The sequence below is a fragment of the Pyrgilauda ruficollis genome, unplaced genomic scaffold (genome assembly GCF_017590135.1).
Source record: "Pyrgilauda ruficollis isolate IOZ18807 unplaced genomic scaffold, ASM1759013v1 scaffold20, whole genome shotgun sequence".
Lineage (NCBI taxonomy): Eukaryota > Metazoa > Chordata > Aves > Passeriformes > Passeridae > Pyrgilauda > Pyrgilauda ruficollis.
The window spans coordinates 6078327-6097008 of record NW_024519207.1 but is presented as its reverse complement, the minus strand read 5'-3'; the positions used below and the strand labels follow the sequence as shown (position 1 = coordinate 6097008).

Sequence of the window (18682 nt, the reverse complement as noted above, 5' to 3'; positions counted from 1 at the left end):
AACTGGAACAGTCCTTCATTTCAGTCACTGATTTTTGTTTCCCCTGTCAGTGATTTCACCTTCCTCCACACAATTTTATTTTCCATTTTTGAAGTACCACATGTCAAGTGATCTGGTTTTACTTCCATTACCCCTTACCCTAACACAACAGTCAGGTGTTTTTGTAACAGTGCCTGCAAATTGTATTTACAAGAAATTATATCCCTGCCTTGGCAGGGTCCAGCTATTTTAGCTGCTTTACATCAAGAATCTTAGTATGAGAGCACAGTTACATCACATACACAAATCATTTTGCCTTGTGGCCAGAAACCAGGCCCAGCTGAAGGCAAACTGAGGTTCTTAACAGATTTATTAGTAAAAACAACTTACAAAGAAATAAACCTAGGCAAGGTTTATCTTCTGTACAGGAATAAAGAAGGAGGGCAATTTAAATTTTTCTTCCTGATGGGCAGCAAAATAAAAAGAAAATTAAATACTTGGCAGATATCTAAAAATTATGAAGTTAGTTATCACTCTTAAATCACTTTGACTCAGAGCACCATCCATCAAGTCCATATTGCCTATGGATACTGTGATCCCACATATTACAAACTATTGCTCCTTTCCCCATAGTAGGAAATAACAACTGAAAAGGAAGTGGAATATACATGTAACAGATACCAACATAAGAAAAAACAATCTCACAATTCCTTATAAGGAATTATAAATACATGATCCTAATATTCCTCACATTACATCACAGACATTCATCTATATGCCCTGCACATCAAAACAAGATACCAGTCTGAGCTGCTAGCCTAACAAATCCAGCTGAATGCTGACACTTTAAGAAGCATGAATGAAGTATTGCAAATGATTATACCAAAATCACTTCTACAAATTAAAAGGCTACCATACAGAGCTCCTTAACACACTTTTTTTTTTTAGATAAAAGATATATTATGTCAACATCAACAAAGATTAATTTCACCCAAATTCATTTCTACCTAATATTTTCCTCTTTGTCTCCTCTTCTTTGTAGGAGAAACTAAGAAAATTAATAGGAACATTCACACTTTTGGAGTGCATTGCTTGTCTCTTCTTTCTTCAGACTTCACTATCTTATTTCTTGTTCTAAGTACACAGACACTGCAGTGTTAGTCAGTCCATGAAATTATACTTTGCGACAATGTGGCTGTGGCTAACATCCCAGCACACCAAGGCAGTAAGTTAATAAATCACAGAATCACACAATTTTCACTCAGTGGTTAATTTTTGTTAAAAGCTGAATCATTCTTACAGATGTCTTTAAGAAAATACAGAAAGTTTTTTATTTGTATACACAAACATACATATGTATGTGTATACACACACACTCTCAAATATTACAGTGTCACTCTCCAATATGATTATAATTTCATTCAATTAATCTCACATCTTATTTTGTAATTCCCTTTCTAATCTGCTTTGATTAAAAGCAACCAGATTCCAAATTGGGTAGTGCTACTCCAGGAGATTTCATGTTATGTTCATTTTGCAGACAGTATAGTTTGTCATTTCTGTCACTCTGGGTGTTTAACTGTTTACTACATTAAGTGTTTCAAGACATGTCAGAAGATTATTCTTCTGGTATCTTGACAATCAATTTTACATTTTGCCATTGTATAACTTAGGATGCTGGTGCAGTTAGGGATGTAAAAGTATTGTATTAAAATGAGCAGAAATGCCAGTGAAATACCTACATATCCACTCAGTGGATGTAGCTTAATCTTCAAAAACATGACATCATATTTGCAATTATTCAGCACATAACCATATGACATCTTTCTACTTATTCCAGCCTCAGTTAAGTTGACTGTCTTGAACAGAAAAGACTGTACACTTTATTACATGGTTTGTGTTTGGGAAGCTTCTTTCATTTAATGTAAATGCTGGAAGATAAAAGGTAAACACAAATGGGCATTCTGGACAATGTGGTTTGCAACACAATCCTGGAGCAATACACCTCTCAAGCACTAACAAAGTGGATTAGCTGCTCTCCCAAATTCATCTGCTACATTAAAATAATGTAGGATTTCCTTAGATGTAATAATTATTAATGTAAGAGGCTGTAGTAATAAGAATTTAAACCAGGGATGTGACTTATGCAGCTGTACACACAAAATAAAAACCAAAACTATATAGAAATGCGGAAAAAAAGGCAAAAATCAAATCTAATTCCCTAATTTTTGGAAATACACTAGGTTATTAGAATATTCTTACTGGTTCAATGAAGTTTACAGCTTAACTGTCAGATTTATAGAAGCAAAAAACCACTTTGCAAGACAAGTATTCTATCAATAAAAGTAAAATCTGAAGGTGCCATTTGAATTCTTAGGTAATATAAAGTAATTCTAACTAATTACTTGATATACAATATAATTAACCCATACAATAAATTAGAGAATAAAACCACTATGTTACTTAATTAGCTCAGTAACAGAAATAATGACAATTTTGAGGCTTTTAACACTGAATTAATAGCTGAAAGCCAAAATGAATGGCCCAAAGTAAAGAAAAGCAAAGAGAATTTTCTGCGGTCAGTACATTAATTTAAACAAATAATTCGCCATTACCTCATCATAAATTATTTACTTTACATTATTTTAATTGGCAGTGAATTTGACAGTTCAATGTTTACCTTAATTTCAATGATCTATTTCAGAGGTAAATAAACCCCTTTTTTTCAGCCTTTATCAGATATCTCTTCTAACTACCTAACTCCAACTCTCCCACTTGATTCACTCTAGTACTAAGAAATACTGATATGCAAGAATATTTGATATGCTGGCCTTTCAATACATATTCCAATACGGAATTTTCACAACTGCTTCCAAATGACTGCCTCTCCAACATATTTTAATTATCTGCAATCATATTCTGCAACTTCATATTAAAATATAGCAGATGTTTTGAAACCTCTGAGATAATAATTTGCAGCACTTAGTCTGTCACTATTAAATGTGGAGCTATAAACAACTACATCTTAACAGTCACTCAGAGACAACTTTGCAAACCTTTCTGTGTCTGTAAACCTGATGAACCACTAAATTAAAAGCTCTTTCTGGTCACAAGATGCCAGATTTTATTACAGTATATTATTATTCAAAGTGTAAAATAACTACACTACTATATTATGACTTGCTTACAAAGAGCCTCATATATCTTAAACAACTGATAAGTTTTATTGAAGCAGTAGAATTCAGACACAGGATGTCGTGGAAACCAGACTTTCAAGCTCTGCTGTCTTCTCTTGGGTGACATGAAGAGCAAGCATGAGATACTACAGGAAAGGAAATGGTATAAAAATCTGAAAAGCAGAGTCCATCATCTTCAGTCCCTCACATGAATTCACCTTTTCTTTGTCTCAGCTATGCCAACTGGAGCAATCCAAGCTCTTTAGGGAATATTTTGTTAGGGCTTCCTACTAATCTCAGTTAATGGTTTGTAGTTTACAGAAGAGTAGTCTCTAGCTTCTGTAATGCTCTGAATTAGTACAGTATCTGCAAACCTCAAAATCATTAAATTAACTCATTGAAATTCAGACACCAGTGTAATCTGCAAAACTTTATAGCTCAGTAATACAATGGAATTAGAGCTATGATGGTTCTAAACATAACTATGTACCCCATTTTACGCAGGATGAGAAAACCTCAGCTGGCACATCACTATCTAGGAGATTTATCTTTCATATTTCCAGTATTTTAAAAAAGTGTTCATCTAAATACCAAGTATTTCTTTTCCTAAGTTCCATTCAAAGCTTAAACACACATTGCTTATAAATATGATGAGTAAAACATGAGCTCAGGAAAGATGCAACAGATTCCGACAGATTTTAGTACTTTGGTATCTTGCTAAAGCAAAGTCTTGGTCTGAAGTACTGCTGTGCTGGATTCTGGCAAAAACCTTTCAACTGAAAATTTCTAACTGAGGAAGGTGGTCATCTCAGACCTTGATCTTAAGAAACAAATCTTTCCAGAGCGTTCATGCTGGAGTCAGCTGACTCAAAATAGACTGAGACAGCCTCACTTTGTACAAATCAAAGCCTGGGATCAAAGTCTACAGACAAATACAGAGGTAACAGACCATCTCACATCTCAGTGAGCTTCTTACAGTCCTTGACACAGTGGCTCTTACAAATGTTAGTTAATTAATGCTATTACACCATGGTTACACCTTGACTATCCTGTACCAAGTGTGAGGATAAGGCTGCCCATAGCACCAGACAGGTGTGGAGCTGATATTAGAACATGAGTTAATCCCACAACCTACATAAATGCTCTTATTCTCTGGTAAATGAGAAGCCATTTACAGCCCTAAAACACAGTACAGTGCTTCAAATTATCTCCTATTGTGCAATCCTTGCATTTCCAGATAAGCATGAAATAATTTGAAGTCCTAGAAGAAGATGAAATAAAATATATTTAGATTAATTGTTAATTCATCATTCTGAGGACCTTCCACGGCTCATTTACTGTGGTATCAAGAAAATCTACTTAAAGGTTTCTTGAAAATTTGGAAGCTGAAATAGAGATCACTGGGAATTTAAGAAAAAAAAAAGAAAAATTTTTCTTTAAAAGAGTGAACAAACCTTTCTGGTTTAGCATCACCAACTGAAAACTCTTTCAGATAACTCCTTTATGTTCATACTACATCACAGGAACTCACCCATCCAATCTAGCCAGAAATCTAACTTCTGTAAAAATTTTAGGTATCTATGAAAACAGACATTTCACATGAAGTGTGCATTTTACCTGCATAATCAGAAAGTAATCAGAAAGTAATCAGAAAGGAGACATGCCACTGATAACCCATGAAGAGAAATCTTACCTAACCCAAGTCACTCTGTGACTGTGCCAAATCAGCTACTGGTCTGGGGCAATATAGATGGCAAAAGTGTTTAAATCATTATTTTATTCCAGGTCAGCAATGAGGTTTCAAATCAAATCCCCCAACTCTCTCCCTGTATTGTGCTTGGGTTTCACAACACAGAGCAGTCATAAAACACATGAACTAGATGCTTTCACAATTAAACTAGATCAGAAGATTCATTTCAGGAATACACCTAATGTGCTGCAGATGTTGAGGAAGAGATATAGCAAAGGCTTATCTAACTTGCACAGAATGGACCTTACTCTTACCAAAAATGGTCTCTCTAAATCAACGCTGTAGTACTCTTAAGAGACAGAGTAGTCTTAGATTTGGGTAAAATAACATTTATGACAATAATGACATCATTGTGCAAGAGACTTTCTACTTGGATTAGAAACATGTCAATCCACACACTGATTTTTCATAACATAAACCATGACTTCCTTCAAACTACTTATGAATAATGACAAGGTGGTGTGTGACTGCAACTTGCCTGGTCAAGATAAAAAGCACTGCCATCCCGGATCTCTCGTCGCTGTTTGAGGTCAGTTTCTGTGGTGTCCCTCGACAGTGCGATATATTCAACCTCCCGCTTTGTCAGCTCCTGAGGACAACAGCCTAAAGTTATTGCAAAAATAACACTATAACCTGAGTGACTGAACTTTAAGAATACACCTAATGGTATAATTGTACAAAAATGCTCTAGGCAGCAGCACAGTGATCTGAAATAGCTCTGAACAAAATCTAATATTTCTTATTTTTAAAATGTTAACAGTGTGTTCTGCCTCAAACAAAATGGTTTGAATTTCTGCTCAATAAACTTTTATTTTCCCCAAACCTATTCTAAAAGAGCTATATACTCTTTCCATTGAACATCTGTAACATCCTGTAGGTTAATCTTCTGGTTCCAGACCCTGGAAAAACAGCCAGCATCTACAAATCACAAATAAAAATCAGAAGTTTTCTGTAAAAGATTGAGATGTTCAACTCTCACAGTTCAGTAACACTTATATTGAGATGCAGCTGTGATTATTACCTGCACGTGCTCTGCCAGTACACTGATGAACTATGTTACTCTTATCCTCTTCCTTGGCTGTCATGAGATGCACTCTGCATCTGTAAAACTATAGGCTATTTAAAAAAAGATAACCCTTGGGTTCTTTTTTGGTTTTTTGTTGTTTTTTTTTTTTTTAATTTTGATTCAATGTGAGATATACTTAGAATTTGCTATCTTAACAGAATAAAACCAATTCCCCCATGTATTTATAACAGATATTTCTGCTACTTCCATATCTGGGTTATCATGCATTCTGCTTAGGAAACAGATTCATAATGAAATGCTCATAGTCCTTATTCCTCAATTAAACATGTCATTGATTTAACAGACCTTTCCTAACAGACAGCTTTCAACTACAGCTGCATGAAAAAAAATAAAGCAAAGATATAAAACCCAATTAAACTTATTTTCTTTCCACTTTTGCAGTGCCTATTGGGTTACAAAGCCACCAATTCCTTTATGTTGCAGGTAGATATAGTAACACTTTCTTTTAATTAAAGGGGGAAAAATGAGTGTTTCTCAACAATTAGCCCTATGAAGGAATGCACTGTAGCTTTCAGCAACAGCAAATAGAAGTTTTCCAGGCTTATATATCTACATTAAAGGCACCACAGCATGTATCAGCTCACATGAAAAGACCAGCCTTGACATAATTTTTGGCTTGGCACTGAATCAGTAAGCTGTGGCCTTTCTAATAGATCTCAACTGCATACAGTCTGTGGAATAAATAACAAGGCACATTCTATATCCTATGCCTGTATATCAAGTGCTCTTTTTAAGTTATTCCAAACTCTTATAATTTATTTCAAATAATACATGAAACTGTCAAGTAGCACATCTGGTTTGCTGAATTAAAAAACCTTTTCTCTCCTTGACAAAGTTCAGAATCTTGTAGCTTTCTCCTCTACGCTCTACCTCAGGGAGGTAGCCTTTCAATTAGAATCTTTTGATTTTTAAAGGAATGCCTGATCTTTATGACAACTGTTTATACACGTCCATTTGTGTTCCCTCTGATCAGCCAGATTCCAGATACAGCTCACAGCAGACCTAGTCCTACCCACATCACTTGTTGGGGCAGACATCCCCCTCCTCCTGATCATTTAAAGGCACTGACTTTTTAAACGTGAAATTTTGTACATGGTGCTGCCATGGTTCATGCAGATGGCTGTAGGCAAGTCCTTCCCACATTCCAAGAGAGGATCATACATGCATCTACTCTTTCTAAACACTCAGAATAACTGTTCCCAAATGTTATTCAGAACATTTCTCTCCCAAATCCTTTTCTTAATTTCTTTTTTTATGTAATGAAGAGAAAACGATTTGTTGTCTGTAGCACAAGGCAGATATCTTAATCTTCTAACATACATAATGCCGAGAACAAACTGTTTCTCCATTTGTGATAGCATATGGTAACACAGTTTTCCAACTCTTTTTTTTCCCCTGGAGTTTAAGCAGAAAAACACGTATTAAAATGTCTGTACTTTCTATTTGTCTATAACAAAAACTGAGCTTTGGAAAGCACGTTTATGAAAAAACTTATTTACTTCTTAAGTAGCTTGCTGTAAGATGTTCTAGGATTACCTTTACCACTTGTCTAGTATAAGAATGGCTGACATTAATAACAATGTCTCCAACACATGTAAACCAACATACTCACCAGGTACTGCATGGCAATAGATCTCCGGAGAGGCCCAGGAGGCCCAATAAGAAAGACATCTTGGCCAAGAAGATCTTTCTGCATTATCCATCTTAAATGGTGGACTACAGACTGGGCCAGAGACTCTGTCACTTTGAAACACAAAGATAAGAACACGTTATTAAATTTTGAAGTGTTAGATACCCGGCCATTCAACACTTTCTTTGAGCTTCTCTCCAAAATTAAAATACAGAAAACTGTACTGCCCTAATCTGGACAGCTGAAAAGCAGAGAATTCCACACAGAGTTTATATTAGACCACTTAACTTACATATAAAAGTTTATACATCTATCTTACCCATTTCTTTTTTCTCTGCACAACTTCAGCCTTCAAAAAAACAACAACCAACATAAACCAGAAAAACAGGTTGTGGATTTGTATTTCACATTAAACTGATCACATAAAAAACTGATCACTGGTTTTTATTACTCAATGTTCAGTGGACTCCCCAGCATCAGCTAATATAATATAAATACATTACACAATACCATAATATATTTACAAAATATAATTTGTAAAATATTTATCCAGCATATATACCAATGCTTCTGTGAATTGTGAAGCTCAAATAAACCCCAAAAAACACTGATTACACCAGACTAAGATTAGTGTTCAGGGACAAACTCAATTTGCTACTTGTTTTAAAGACAACTGCATTCCTGTTTATATTTTGACACAATAAACCACAGAATTAAATTATCAAGGAAACCCAAACTTTGCCCCATCACTACATTTATATTATACAGCCTCAAAAATCACAATTAAAAAAAAAACCAACAAACAATTCAAAGCAGATCTATTTACTTCTATTAAAAATATCATATTCATTAATTTAAAAAGCAATAACCTGATGATAATTAAACTAAAACTTTTACCACATGTATACAAATGTTGGCAACACTGGAAAGCATCATGCAGAAACAGCACACTGAAGGAGCCATACATCACACTCAATGCCATATATCATCTTATCCTCAGAAAAGTCCTTCACATAGTCCCCCAGCAAAGCCTGGCTCTTTCTCAGCCACAAGCAAAAAGCACTAGTGCAGGAGGAGAAGGGGAACGTAAGCAAGTCAGGAGGGGGATTTATGTGTGCATGGGTGTGTATGGCTGCTTTCAGACCAGTCTGACAAGACCAGTGATGAGGTTTGAAGCCGGAGGCTCAAGGGCAGTGACTGGGATGCTGAAGTGCAGTAAGAAACGAGCAAGAGGCCATGAAATCTCCAAACTAATACTTGGTTATTCACCTTTTTTCAGTGCCATTACTGGGTGCAATTAGAAGCCAACATTTAAAAAAAGCAAGCCCTGTGTTATATCTGATACAGGGAAACCAGTATGTGCAGGGCAGAGTTAAGGATGGGAGGCAATAGTGCCACTCAGTTCTGAAGGAGTTCAGTTCACTGCTGAATCTTCGCAAACTGCAATTAAAATCTATTTTTGTAAGACCATAGAAACAGCATTAAATGACTGTGTAAGAATCAAGGAAGATTTTTTTTTTTTTAAGCATAAGGGAGATTAAGGAAAATTTTAACAAAAACTAACTGAAGATTTTGGTGTTTGGTCTGGCACTCAGGGAATCTGTTTGAAATCATCTGCTTCCAGAGAAATTTACAATATCCTTACTAGCAGTGTGAACAGAAATAGCATACACATACAGATGAGCAATCTATGCATTAGGATTACCAGATTAATTGTAAATAAACCTTTCAGGTGCGCCTTATTTTCTAGTTTTGTTTTCTGAACAACTGTCATTAGTGTGTCCAGAATTAGCTTTCATATATGGTGTGGTGAGATCATATGAATGTAAAATATTTTCTTCTTCCTTGAAGAAGTACTGTATTCCAAAAGCAATGCACATTGTACCACACACAGCTGGGCAAGTGCAAATCAGTTCCTCACAGGGAATAACATCTTCCCTTCTACAAGATTTTCAAGGAAATTAGGGAAGTTTCTACTAGATATATTCTTTGGGAAATAAAGGGTAATACATCACACCAGAGTAACTGCTGTGTCCAAACTTTGCTACTGGACATGTATGGAAATTTGAAAAGCAACATACAAAGAAAAGGTATTATCTTAAAGGTATGACTAAAATTTTAGGACAGATCTCACATTCATTATTACTTCTACCTGGATGAAGGCAATGTGCCTCGAGTGTATTTCTATAATAGCTGTTCTTAAAAGAAGAAAAATACTTTGCTTGCAGTGGAAAATAAGCTTGGAACTCTTTCGTGTCGAAATTTATGCATTAGAAGCACAGCAAAACCAGCTTTGACACAGCCTGACTGCAAATGCCTCTGGCATAATTCTCATTAATATGTGTAGCTATCTTTTTCATTTTTAGGATGGTCTCAAGAAAAACTGTGCTTACACTTCAAAACAGTACCATAAATAGTAACAGGACTTTAGATTGCTCAGCAGCATCTGCAAGAAAAGCTATCATGTAAAAGAATACGAGTGTACAGCATTAAAAAAAATGTAAAATCTTAGAATGTGATCCCCATAAAAAACCTTAAGAAATTTAAGGGCACTTGTATTATCATCATGGTGTTTAAACAGTCCAAATGTACTCTGCAATAGCAATAACAAAATACAACTTACTGTCTGAGAATATCCTGCTTTTTTTGAGAAAAGGTCACAAAAGACAATTCCTTATTGGTGCGCTTCGTAGAAAAAGGCTTCCTTGCTTCCCCATTCACATAATTCTCCTCACAAACACATTACAGCTAGATCAATTACAATACATGTTTTCAATCACAAAGCAGCACATTGACATCTGCAAACTCACTCAAAGAAAGCTTGTTACAAATGATGCCAACAATTCCAAGCCAGCATTCCCTACAGTGAACTGTCAAGAGAGCAGCTTCCACTTGTCAGTTCCTTCAGTTCTAACATGTAATATCTGTACATTGTTCAGATACTAAACCTACTTCACTTTCTCAGTTGTCTTTTTAAAATTAGAAGAATGTAACATTTTCTTGTACGTGCAGTCTGTGCTGCAGTTTCCAAAGCACAGTTTGCTTTCCAAAAGCAACCTCAGATGCACATACACAATATCTTGTATATAATTTATATAATTTTGGACTATTTATTCTGTGCTCTCTACATCGCAAGGCTTTTAGATTTTCTCTAATATTACTTGAAAAAAAATCCTCTCTATTCAAGAGCTGTATATCAACTTTACCACAAGTACCATATAATAATTTTCTAAGACATCTTTAGAAAACAGGGCAAATTCACTGAGGAAAGCATCAGCAAGTATATTACAACAATTTCTATTAATTACCTAATGAGTCAGATAGCATCTAATGCAAATGGGGATTGCACAATCTATTTAGTGGCACTCTACTGATTTGCAGCAGTTAAATAGTAGACCCTATATTCTTAATCTGCAGGATGGTGCATAGCAAGCCTCTGCAACGTGTTCTCTAAGACACCATCTGGCACATGCAGGAGAGTAGCTGGTGCTACACTTTGCTATTTCTGTGTACCAAGGACAGACAGCAAAAGAAATTGCATTATATTGATTCGTAATAAGTGATAAGCAGAACAGCACCTAGCAGAATCTGCACAAAACATTCTGTAAAGTGAGCAGCTGAAGCTGAACAGAGAAATCCCCAAAAAAAGAAAAGTAGAAAATGTTTTAGATAGATTTTGAAGCAAACGCAGCAGCTGCTCTTGTTTGATCCACAAATCAGCTTTTGATAAAGCCAAGACTGAAATGGCTATGCTAGCCTCAGAAATATTCCAGTTCACTCATACTTGAATTCTTGGCACACTCACTGAAGCTGTAAGATTCGTTGGAGATACCAGACATTATCTGCGGGCAATTCCTTGTGTCCCACCTACAGAAGAAATCCCATAAATGAAGGAGACATGTAATTCTTCCCACTGTTCAGAGAGTTAGGTAAATTGATTCCCAAGAACACCTATTCCAGATGTGGTACAAAATACAGCAGAACTCCTGTCCCTGTATGACTCTGGTCGATCATATAATAACCAACAGGCACACAACAACCAGCAGAATAAAAAGGACCTCTGCATACCCTGAACTTTCACTACAAGCCATGCTCCAAGTCTGAAAATGGCTCCTTTTTTCAGGAGAGCTAAAAATTAATGACAGGAACAAGATGACCCTCCCATCTGGTCCTGTAGCTGTCCATGGCTGTCTGCAGTTCATCTAAAACAGGGAGCAGCAGCTGTAAAATACAGCTGAGGGAGAAGGGTCAATGAAGGAGGTCTTGGTCTAAAAACATAAATACATTTCAAAAAGGGAATTTTTATTTTAATTTTTAAATGAGCTCACTGAGACTTACTTCACAGTTTGCTCAGGCTGGGAGACAATGGGGAAAGAGAATGAGTTGGCCAGGACAGGGTGAAGGAGGCAGCATAGCCAAGGTAGAGAGGGAGGCACTGCTATGTGGTCTGCTTTTGGCTGCTGCCATTTAGCAAATAAAACATTGCTGCTCTTCCCATTTTATGCCGATGCACAGAACTCAAAGCGTTTTCAGTCTCATGATGTGGTTACATCACAGACAGTTTTCACTGGAATACTATTTTTCCTCATAAATTTTTCATGGGAACACTCTTCATTCCAAAAATTTTTGGTCTTGCGGTGCTAAGGAAACAAGTTGTAAGTTTTTGCAGGGCCTTAGAAAGGGGGAAGTTACCTCTTGGATGAGACTATAAACTCATTTATCAATTCCTCTGAGTTGATTACTTCACAGGAAGGTGTTAGCTCTACACAGATAAATCCTATTCTCCATGTGAGTAGTAATTAAAAGATAATATAAAGGAAACATGTGAAACCAAATAGCTTTCTGGAAGAAACCCTGAATAGGATTCTGTAGACTAAGTTTCTCCCTGTGACACATACATGGAATAAGCAAAACTATTCCTAGCTGGATGTACTACTCAGAAAAATAGACAGAGCAGTTATCCATAGCTCAGACTCTAACTGGAGGGACAGAGTGCATCTGCTTCTGAGCACAACAGCTCAGGCCAGCAGCAAAAAGTAGGATAAAAAAACAAGAAAAATTATCATAAGATATTTGAATTTAGTCTAGAAAAGAAGTAACTGTTTTCCAATATGCAAGACAGAACCACCATGAAGAAGTTTCTGTTCACCAAGGCTATGCTAGATAGAATAAACCCCTGGCAACTAAAAGTGTGCCCAAAAAAACTTAAGTGAAGTATTCCAACAAGCTTGTGTCACAAAAGAATCTTTACTGGAGCAAAGTGTGCACAGAAGTTCTGAAATCTACATCATGAGCACATTTTAAGAACAAGGAGGACAAACATCTCTCAGGAGTGGTTTGGATTCAGCTGACCTTGCTTTGAAGCACAACGAACAGTGCAGACAACTCCCTGAGCTCCATCTAGACCTTCTCTGTAGGTTTCCATGTCCCCGTGTATGCCTGTGTCTCATTCTCAGTACAGACAAAATAGGGATAATAATGTAAAATGTCCAGAGCTCTACTGACAAAAAGCCCACTATTTCAACTTCTGGATGGGGTGGTAACAGCAGAACAGTTGGAATCCTACATGAAAATTCAAACTATTGAAGTAATCATAATCTCTGACAGCAGACACCTTCCCTGAGGCTAGGAATGAAGAAATCTAATGAATGAAGTGTTTGTTAGCATGAAATTACAGTCATCCTGCAATACAACCTGTCTATAGAAAGTGTTGCACTCTGACTCTCAGATGTAAAGTTAACACAAAAAAGAAAGAGCACACATTCCAGTGAAAATCTGAGCCTACTTCAAGCAAAAACTGAACATACACCAGTCCCAGCTTCAATATTTGGCACATATGATCCTGTGAGGACAGAGATTATTACATGCACAAACGTTCTGTTCGAATTCCTCACAATAATTACTGTTTAATGTATTTCAACTAACAAAATTCATAACTTAGTCCCTTGTATACACACATATCACTTCTGATCACACACTGGGGGGGTGCTCAGATTGAAGACATCTGACAAAAATGACACTGAAATTAATCTTCCTCAATTCAATACAGTTGCATGTAAACTCTCTTGAATGCACTTGGACCTTCACAGAGCAGCAAAGCCCTGTTGCAGAAGAACATCCCTTTTCCTGCTCTAATGAGGATTTGCCATCATTGAATAAAATGTCCTGGAAGAGCTTTGTTGGGAATTGTTTTTCAAGATTAATAAATAGCTAAAATGTCAAGTACATTGTCATTTTCATAACATTTCCAGAAACAATTAAGGAAAGCAGTACACTGCCATAAACCAACCCCCTAAAAAAAAAAAAAAAAAAAAGAGTGTATTCTTGCAATTCAATTTCAGATCTAAACTACCACAGAAAGTCATACAAAGTTTCTCCAAAGTATAATTAAAGAAATAATCATGCTTTCAGACATGGTGAGACTTTTAAGATGTAGGGCTTATTTTTACCGATAAAAGAACAAGCAGTGCAAAAATAAGTGCCCTCTTTCTAGAATGTGTCAGACACAGTTATGACAGAAATCCCATTAATAAAATTCCCCTGTGCATGACTCATTTTTACTTGTCACTTACAAAAAGAACTCAGATTTTATGTACCTTTAATTATCACCTTCCAAGAAAAAGCCATTTGCCAACAACAGCAAAACAAATTAATATTTCACATTAACATACAAAATAGAACATTTCATAGAGAACTTGCTAGGGACCTAGCAAAAAAACCTGAAAAGCAAAGACATGGAAACAGGGCAAGCAGCAGTACCTACCCTATGCATTTCTGCAAAAGGTAGTAAGGTGCAATAAAGAAGTTAAAAATCAGTCTAATTTGGTACAAAGGGAGAATATTTTGGTAATAATTATGTGACAAAATGAGAAATGTAAAGTTTTGTAGGTACTTAATACATTTACATTCTTTACTGTGTTATGATTTTTTCAGATTTTTAAGGCTATTTTTGAGCCTAGAAAACAATGATGAGTTTAGCATATGTTATAATATACCTAAAATTTGCTGCAAATTATAGATACGCACTTTCAACATCACCACATTTTAACAAGGCTTTTATCTGGCAGAAGAACAAAAGCAGAAGCACTGTACTTCACACAATGATAAGCTAGAAAACAATATCATATGCAAAACTAGTAAATGAACCGCAATTACTCCAATTACTTCCTGCTAGTTCTTACGCCACTACAAACGTTACAATGGCAGAGACCTTCTCAGTGATGTTTCCCACTTAAGCAAATGATCTAATTATTTCTAGTCTTAGTTTAAAAGAAATCAGGCAAGTACATTCGTAATTTAATATTAACTACTAAAATAAATTTTCAAAATATATGATGTTTTAGTTTATAAATTAGTATAAACATGCAATTACTTCCATTTGGTTTACACCAAAACAACTTGTATCTACAGCAGTCATTCATACAGCAAAAAGAGAAGTACTCTTAAAAGAAAAGATTCTGCTAAGTAATGCACATACACTCTCTAAATATCTCACATGATGATAATCAATATGAAGTCAAAACAATCTACTTAACTCCACTACAGGAATATATCTTTGTTCTCCATAGTAAGATAACCAAAGTACTCAAAAACTAAGGGTTAAAAAAATTCCTAAGTTTAAATATACAAAGAAACTGCACTCAATTATTTGAAATAATTTTTCTGCTACAAAATACCTTAGTATTCTACCTTACTTAATTTTAACTCATTTGATACTTAGGTTTACAAGCAAAATTTTGCACCTGAAGTAAGCCTACTTACAGTACATGACTACTGATGAACAACAGTATCCCAAGCATGACAGAGGCTCCTTTCAGTCATGTTTATTAATTTTTAAAAAAAAAAAAAGAGAAATTACTAATAATACATATGTTTTAATAAGAGTTACTATTACTTGGTATCAGACTTATGTTAGTAACAAAAACAGTATTATACGTGGTACCAGATTTTAGCTAAAATCTCATTATTCTGTACAGTTCCGTGCTTAATAACTTTTTCACTATCAGTTTTCAACCACTTTTTCTTATAGTCATTAAACAGAAAAATCTCTCCTTTGATTCTTCCAAATGCTTTCAAAATTCTCTTACCTTCTCAGTCCAAAGAACTGAAAGAGATGCTGTTAGAGTAACTTAGAGCTAACATTAACTTGCTGAAAAGTGCAGGTTGAACAAAATATGTAATAGTGAAAAAGTATTGTTAAATTGTTAAATGTGGTAAAGCATTGTTATAATTAATGCTTTTGGTATAGCACAAAAAATAAGAAAGCAAATCAATCTACCAAAATTATAAATAAGTAAAATGGATTAACAGACAACTGACATCCTTGATGATCAAAATGAGAGAAGAGGCATACAAAATAAATAGTGAATAGCAAAAATCTATTATTTAAGGAGTTGTAAAAGTAATAATACTGTGCAAGATTTCTCAACTGTTTGGCAGCATTCCTAGGGAATTCACGAGGAATGGGACATATCATTACAGTCTAAAACAGAAACCCTTTCCTTACAGGCTACTCTGTAAAAACGGCTGGCAGAGGACACTGGAAATTTTTGGTGCCTTAGACTACCTGGTAGGAAAGTGACAGTGTGATGCCTACTGAGTTATGAGACTTCATCAGCCCACAGTCCAGATGCAGATCAGTGATCTGGCCCACCAGACTACTGGCAGATTTCACACCAGTTAAACAGTCAAAGCAAACAAAATCTTCCCCTTAATACTGCCCCCTCAACAACTTGATCTAGCTGAAGATGTCCGTGCTCTTTGAGAGGGGGTTGGACTAAATAACCTTTAAAGATCCCCTTCCAACCAAAACTGTTCTATGTTTCTGTATTTCTGCTACTCCTTTCCAAGGGAAAATGTTTTAGACAAAATGTTGTGTGACAAAATAGAGGTAAGAAACAACTATCTAAACATGCCAATATTAACAGTCTACTATCCCAGTTATTACGAAATCAGGAATCACAGAAACACAGAAAAGTTGAGGTTGGAAGGGACCTCTTGATGTCAGCTTGTCCAACCTTCCTGCTCAAGCAGGACCACCTAAACCCCGTCTGATGAACCTAAGAAAACAATATAAACTTTTTATATTGCCAGCTGTGCAGTGGCAAGTCTATTGATGATATTATCAATGCCATCCTTCTGAAAAATAAACAAAACAAAACAAACAGAAAGACCGGTGCCCCAGGAGTTTTCTTGATTCAAAATGCCATGGAATGAATTTAGACATGATCCTGGAAAGCAAATTCACTTGAAGTCAATAATTACACCCATTTTCCACCTGTAGAACAGTGCAATGACATCATTAGTAGTTCTCAGCGCTTGTCTCTGTGTAAACAGTCATATAAGACTTGCATACCCTTTTAGAATGCCACATGTGCTTCGTTTTGGTCTGCAAATTATCTGAGTGGAAAAATCAGTTTTTAGTGGATGTTTATTAACTTGCATTCTGGATATCCAGCAGCCTAAATTTGAAAGTACTGAACAAATGGCAACTGATCATTTTGGATTTTCAGGAAACATCTGGCCTGTGTACTGAGAAAAGCCACAATGCAAACATGATTCACTTGTGATCCATGGTGCAAAAGGAAAAGCTCAAGAAGCACATATTCTCTGTGAACAGTCATGAAATAAGGATGTCTGCAAACCAGTGATGTCTGTAACAATGTACCAAAAGATAATGTGAATCAATTTTAGGTACATGTGTGCATGTTCTTAATGTGCATAATCATCTGCGTATTTTACATTTGACAGCATTTTTCATGACTATACAACTGACTTCTCATGTACTTGATGGATCACAAAGACCAGTATGTTTGCTGACAACAATTATGTGATAATCTGGGAATACTAAATATCACAGTAAAAAACAATCATACATCTGCAAACTGCTAGGATGTATAATCATATCGAAGTTGAATGGTAATTCTAAACAGCCACAGTTTAATGACCAAACAACTTGAGATTATTTTTAGAAGTAATCCATGGATAAAAACCTTTTTGAACAAAATAATTAAACATACACAAATGATTCTCTTATGGTCCTGTTGACCAATGGGATAAGTTATATTCAAAGTTAAGATTCGTATACAACCAGCTGAACCAGAGATAAAGTAATGAACTATGCAAAGACAGCCTCCCCCAAATTGCATGCTTCTTCAAAATACATTTCTTAGATCATTTCAGTAAAGTCAGGGAGGTGACTGAATGAGTAGAAATTTTTCTAATATAGCCTTGAAACTCCTTCAAAAGGAAAGCAGATCCTTACTGTAGTTCTGTGGAACAAGTTCTGGGTTCTTCGGTGTTTTGAGTTTAAAAGACACATCTCCAATAGTGACAGTATCACCTAAAATAAAGAAAATAAGTCTTTTACTTCTTACATACTTCGATACTTTTAAATATCTAATGTCCTTAAAATTTAAATTATAAGCCTCCTGTGGTGAGGCTGACTATGTGTTCACAAAGCAGCCTCTAATGTGTTTGTGTTTTCTAATTGGGCTCTGCTGCTTTTCAGTACATCAGGTACCTGGACAATTTACATTTAATTAATATTACCTTTTCCTGTTTTTACCTTTATTGCTGCTCTTAGAATCTTAAGCTGTTGGGAGCTATGGAAATCAAGCCCAGTATAGAACACAATTCCAACTACCATTGTTGACTTACTGAAATTAAAACTTTAGCATGTTTGCCTGTAGAGCTATCGGTGACAAAAACTTGTAGGGATGATGATTTTCCCGAGTTTTCAAGCAGCCTGTAACAGTATCTGTTGGAGGTACAAAGTGACCCTGAACTATATGGCGGCAGAACCTGGCACCTTTCTGAAGTTTGAGTGGTCTCAAGAACTTTCTGCTCTGGGTTTCAAAAAACCTAAAGCATCTGGCCATTTTACTTAATGGTTCTTCACCAGGACCTGCCTGTCTTATCTATCTTTCTGCAACCACAGGCTTGAATTAAATTGCAGGACATGCCCTGTGCACTTTCTCATGGAAATCAAAAGTGAAATCTAGTTTGCAGTACAGAAATGGGCAAGCATCAACACAGCAGAAATCACACTGAAAAACAGC

General features: G+C 35.7%; 1 protein-coding gene across 1 annotated transcript in view; it reads right to left on the bottom strand.

The window, feature by feature from the left end:
- The window catches only part of VWA8 (von Willebrand factor A domain containing 8), a 181970-nt gene that overhangs the window by 150950 nt on the left and 12338 nt on the right, over positions 1–18682 (bottom strand). The window contains exons 2-4 of the mRNA XM_041466938.1: positions 17887–17964; positions 7605–7735; positions 5384–5494 (exon numbers count right to left, since the gene is read on the bottom strand). Of these exons, the coding sequence (XP_041322872.1) occupies positions 5384–5494; positions 7605–7735; positions 17887–17964 (320 nt within the window). The remainder of the gene's footprint in view (positions 1–5383; positions 5495–7604; positions 7736–17886; positions 17965–18682) is intronic.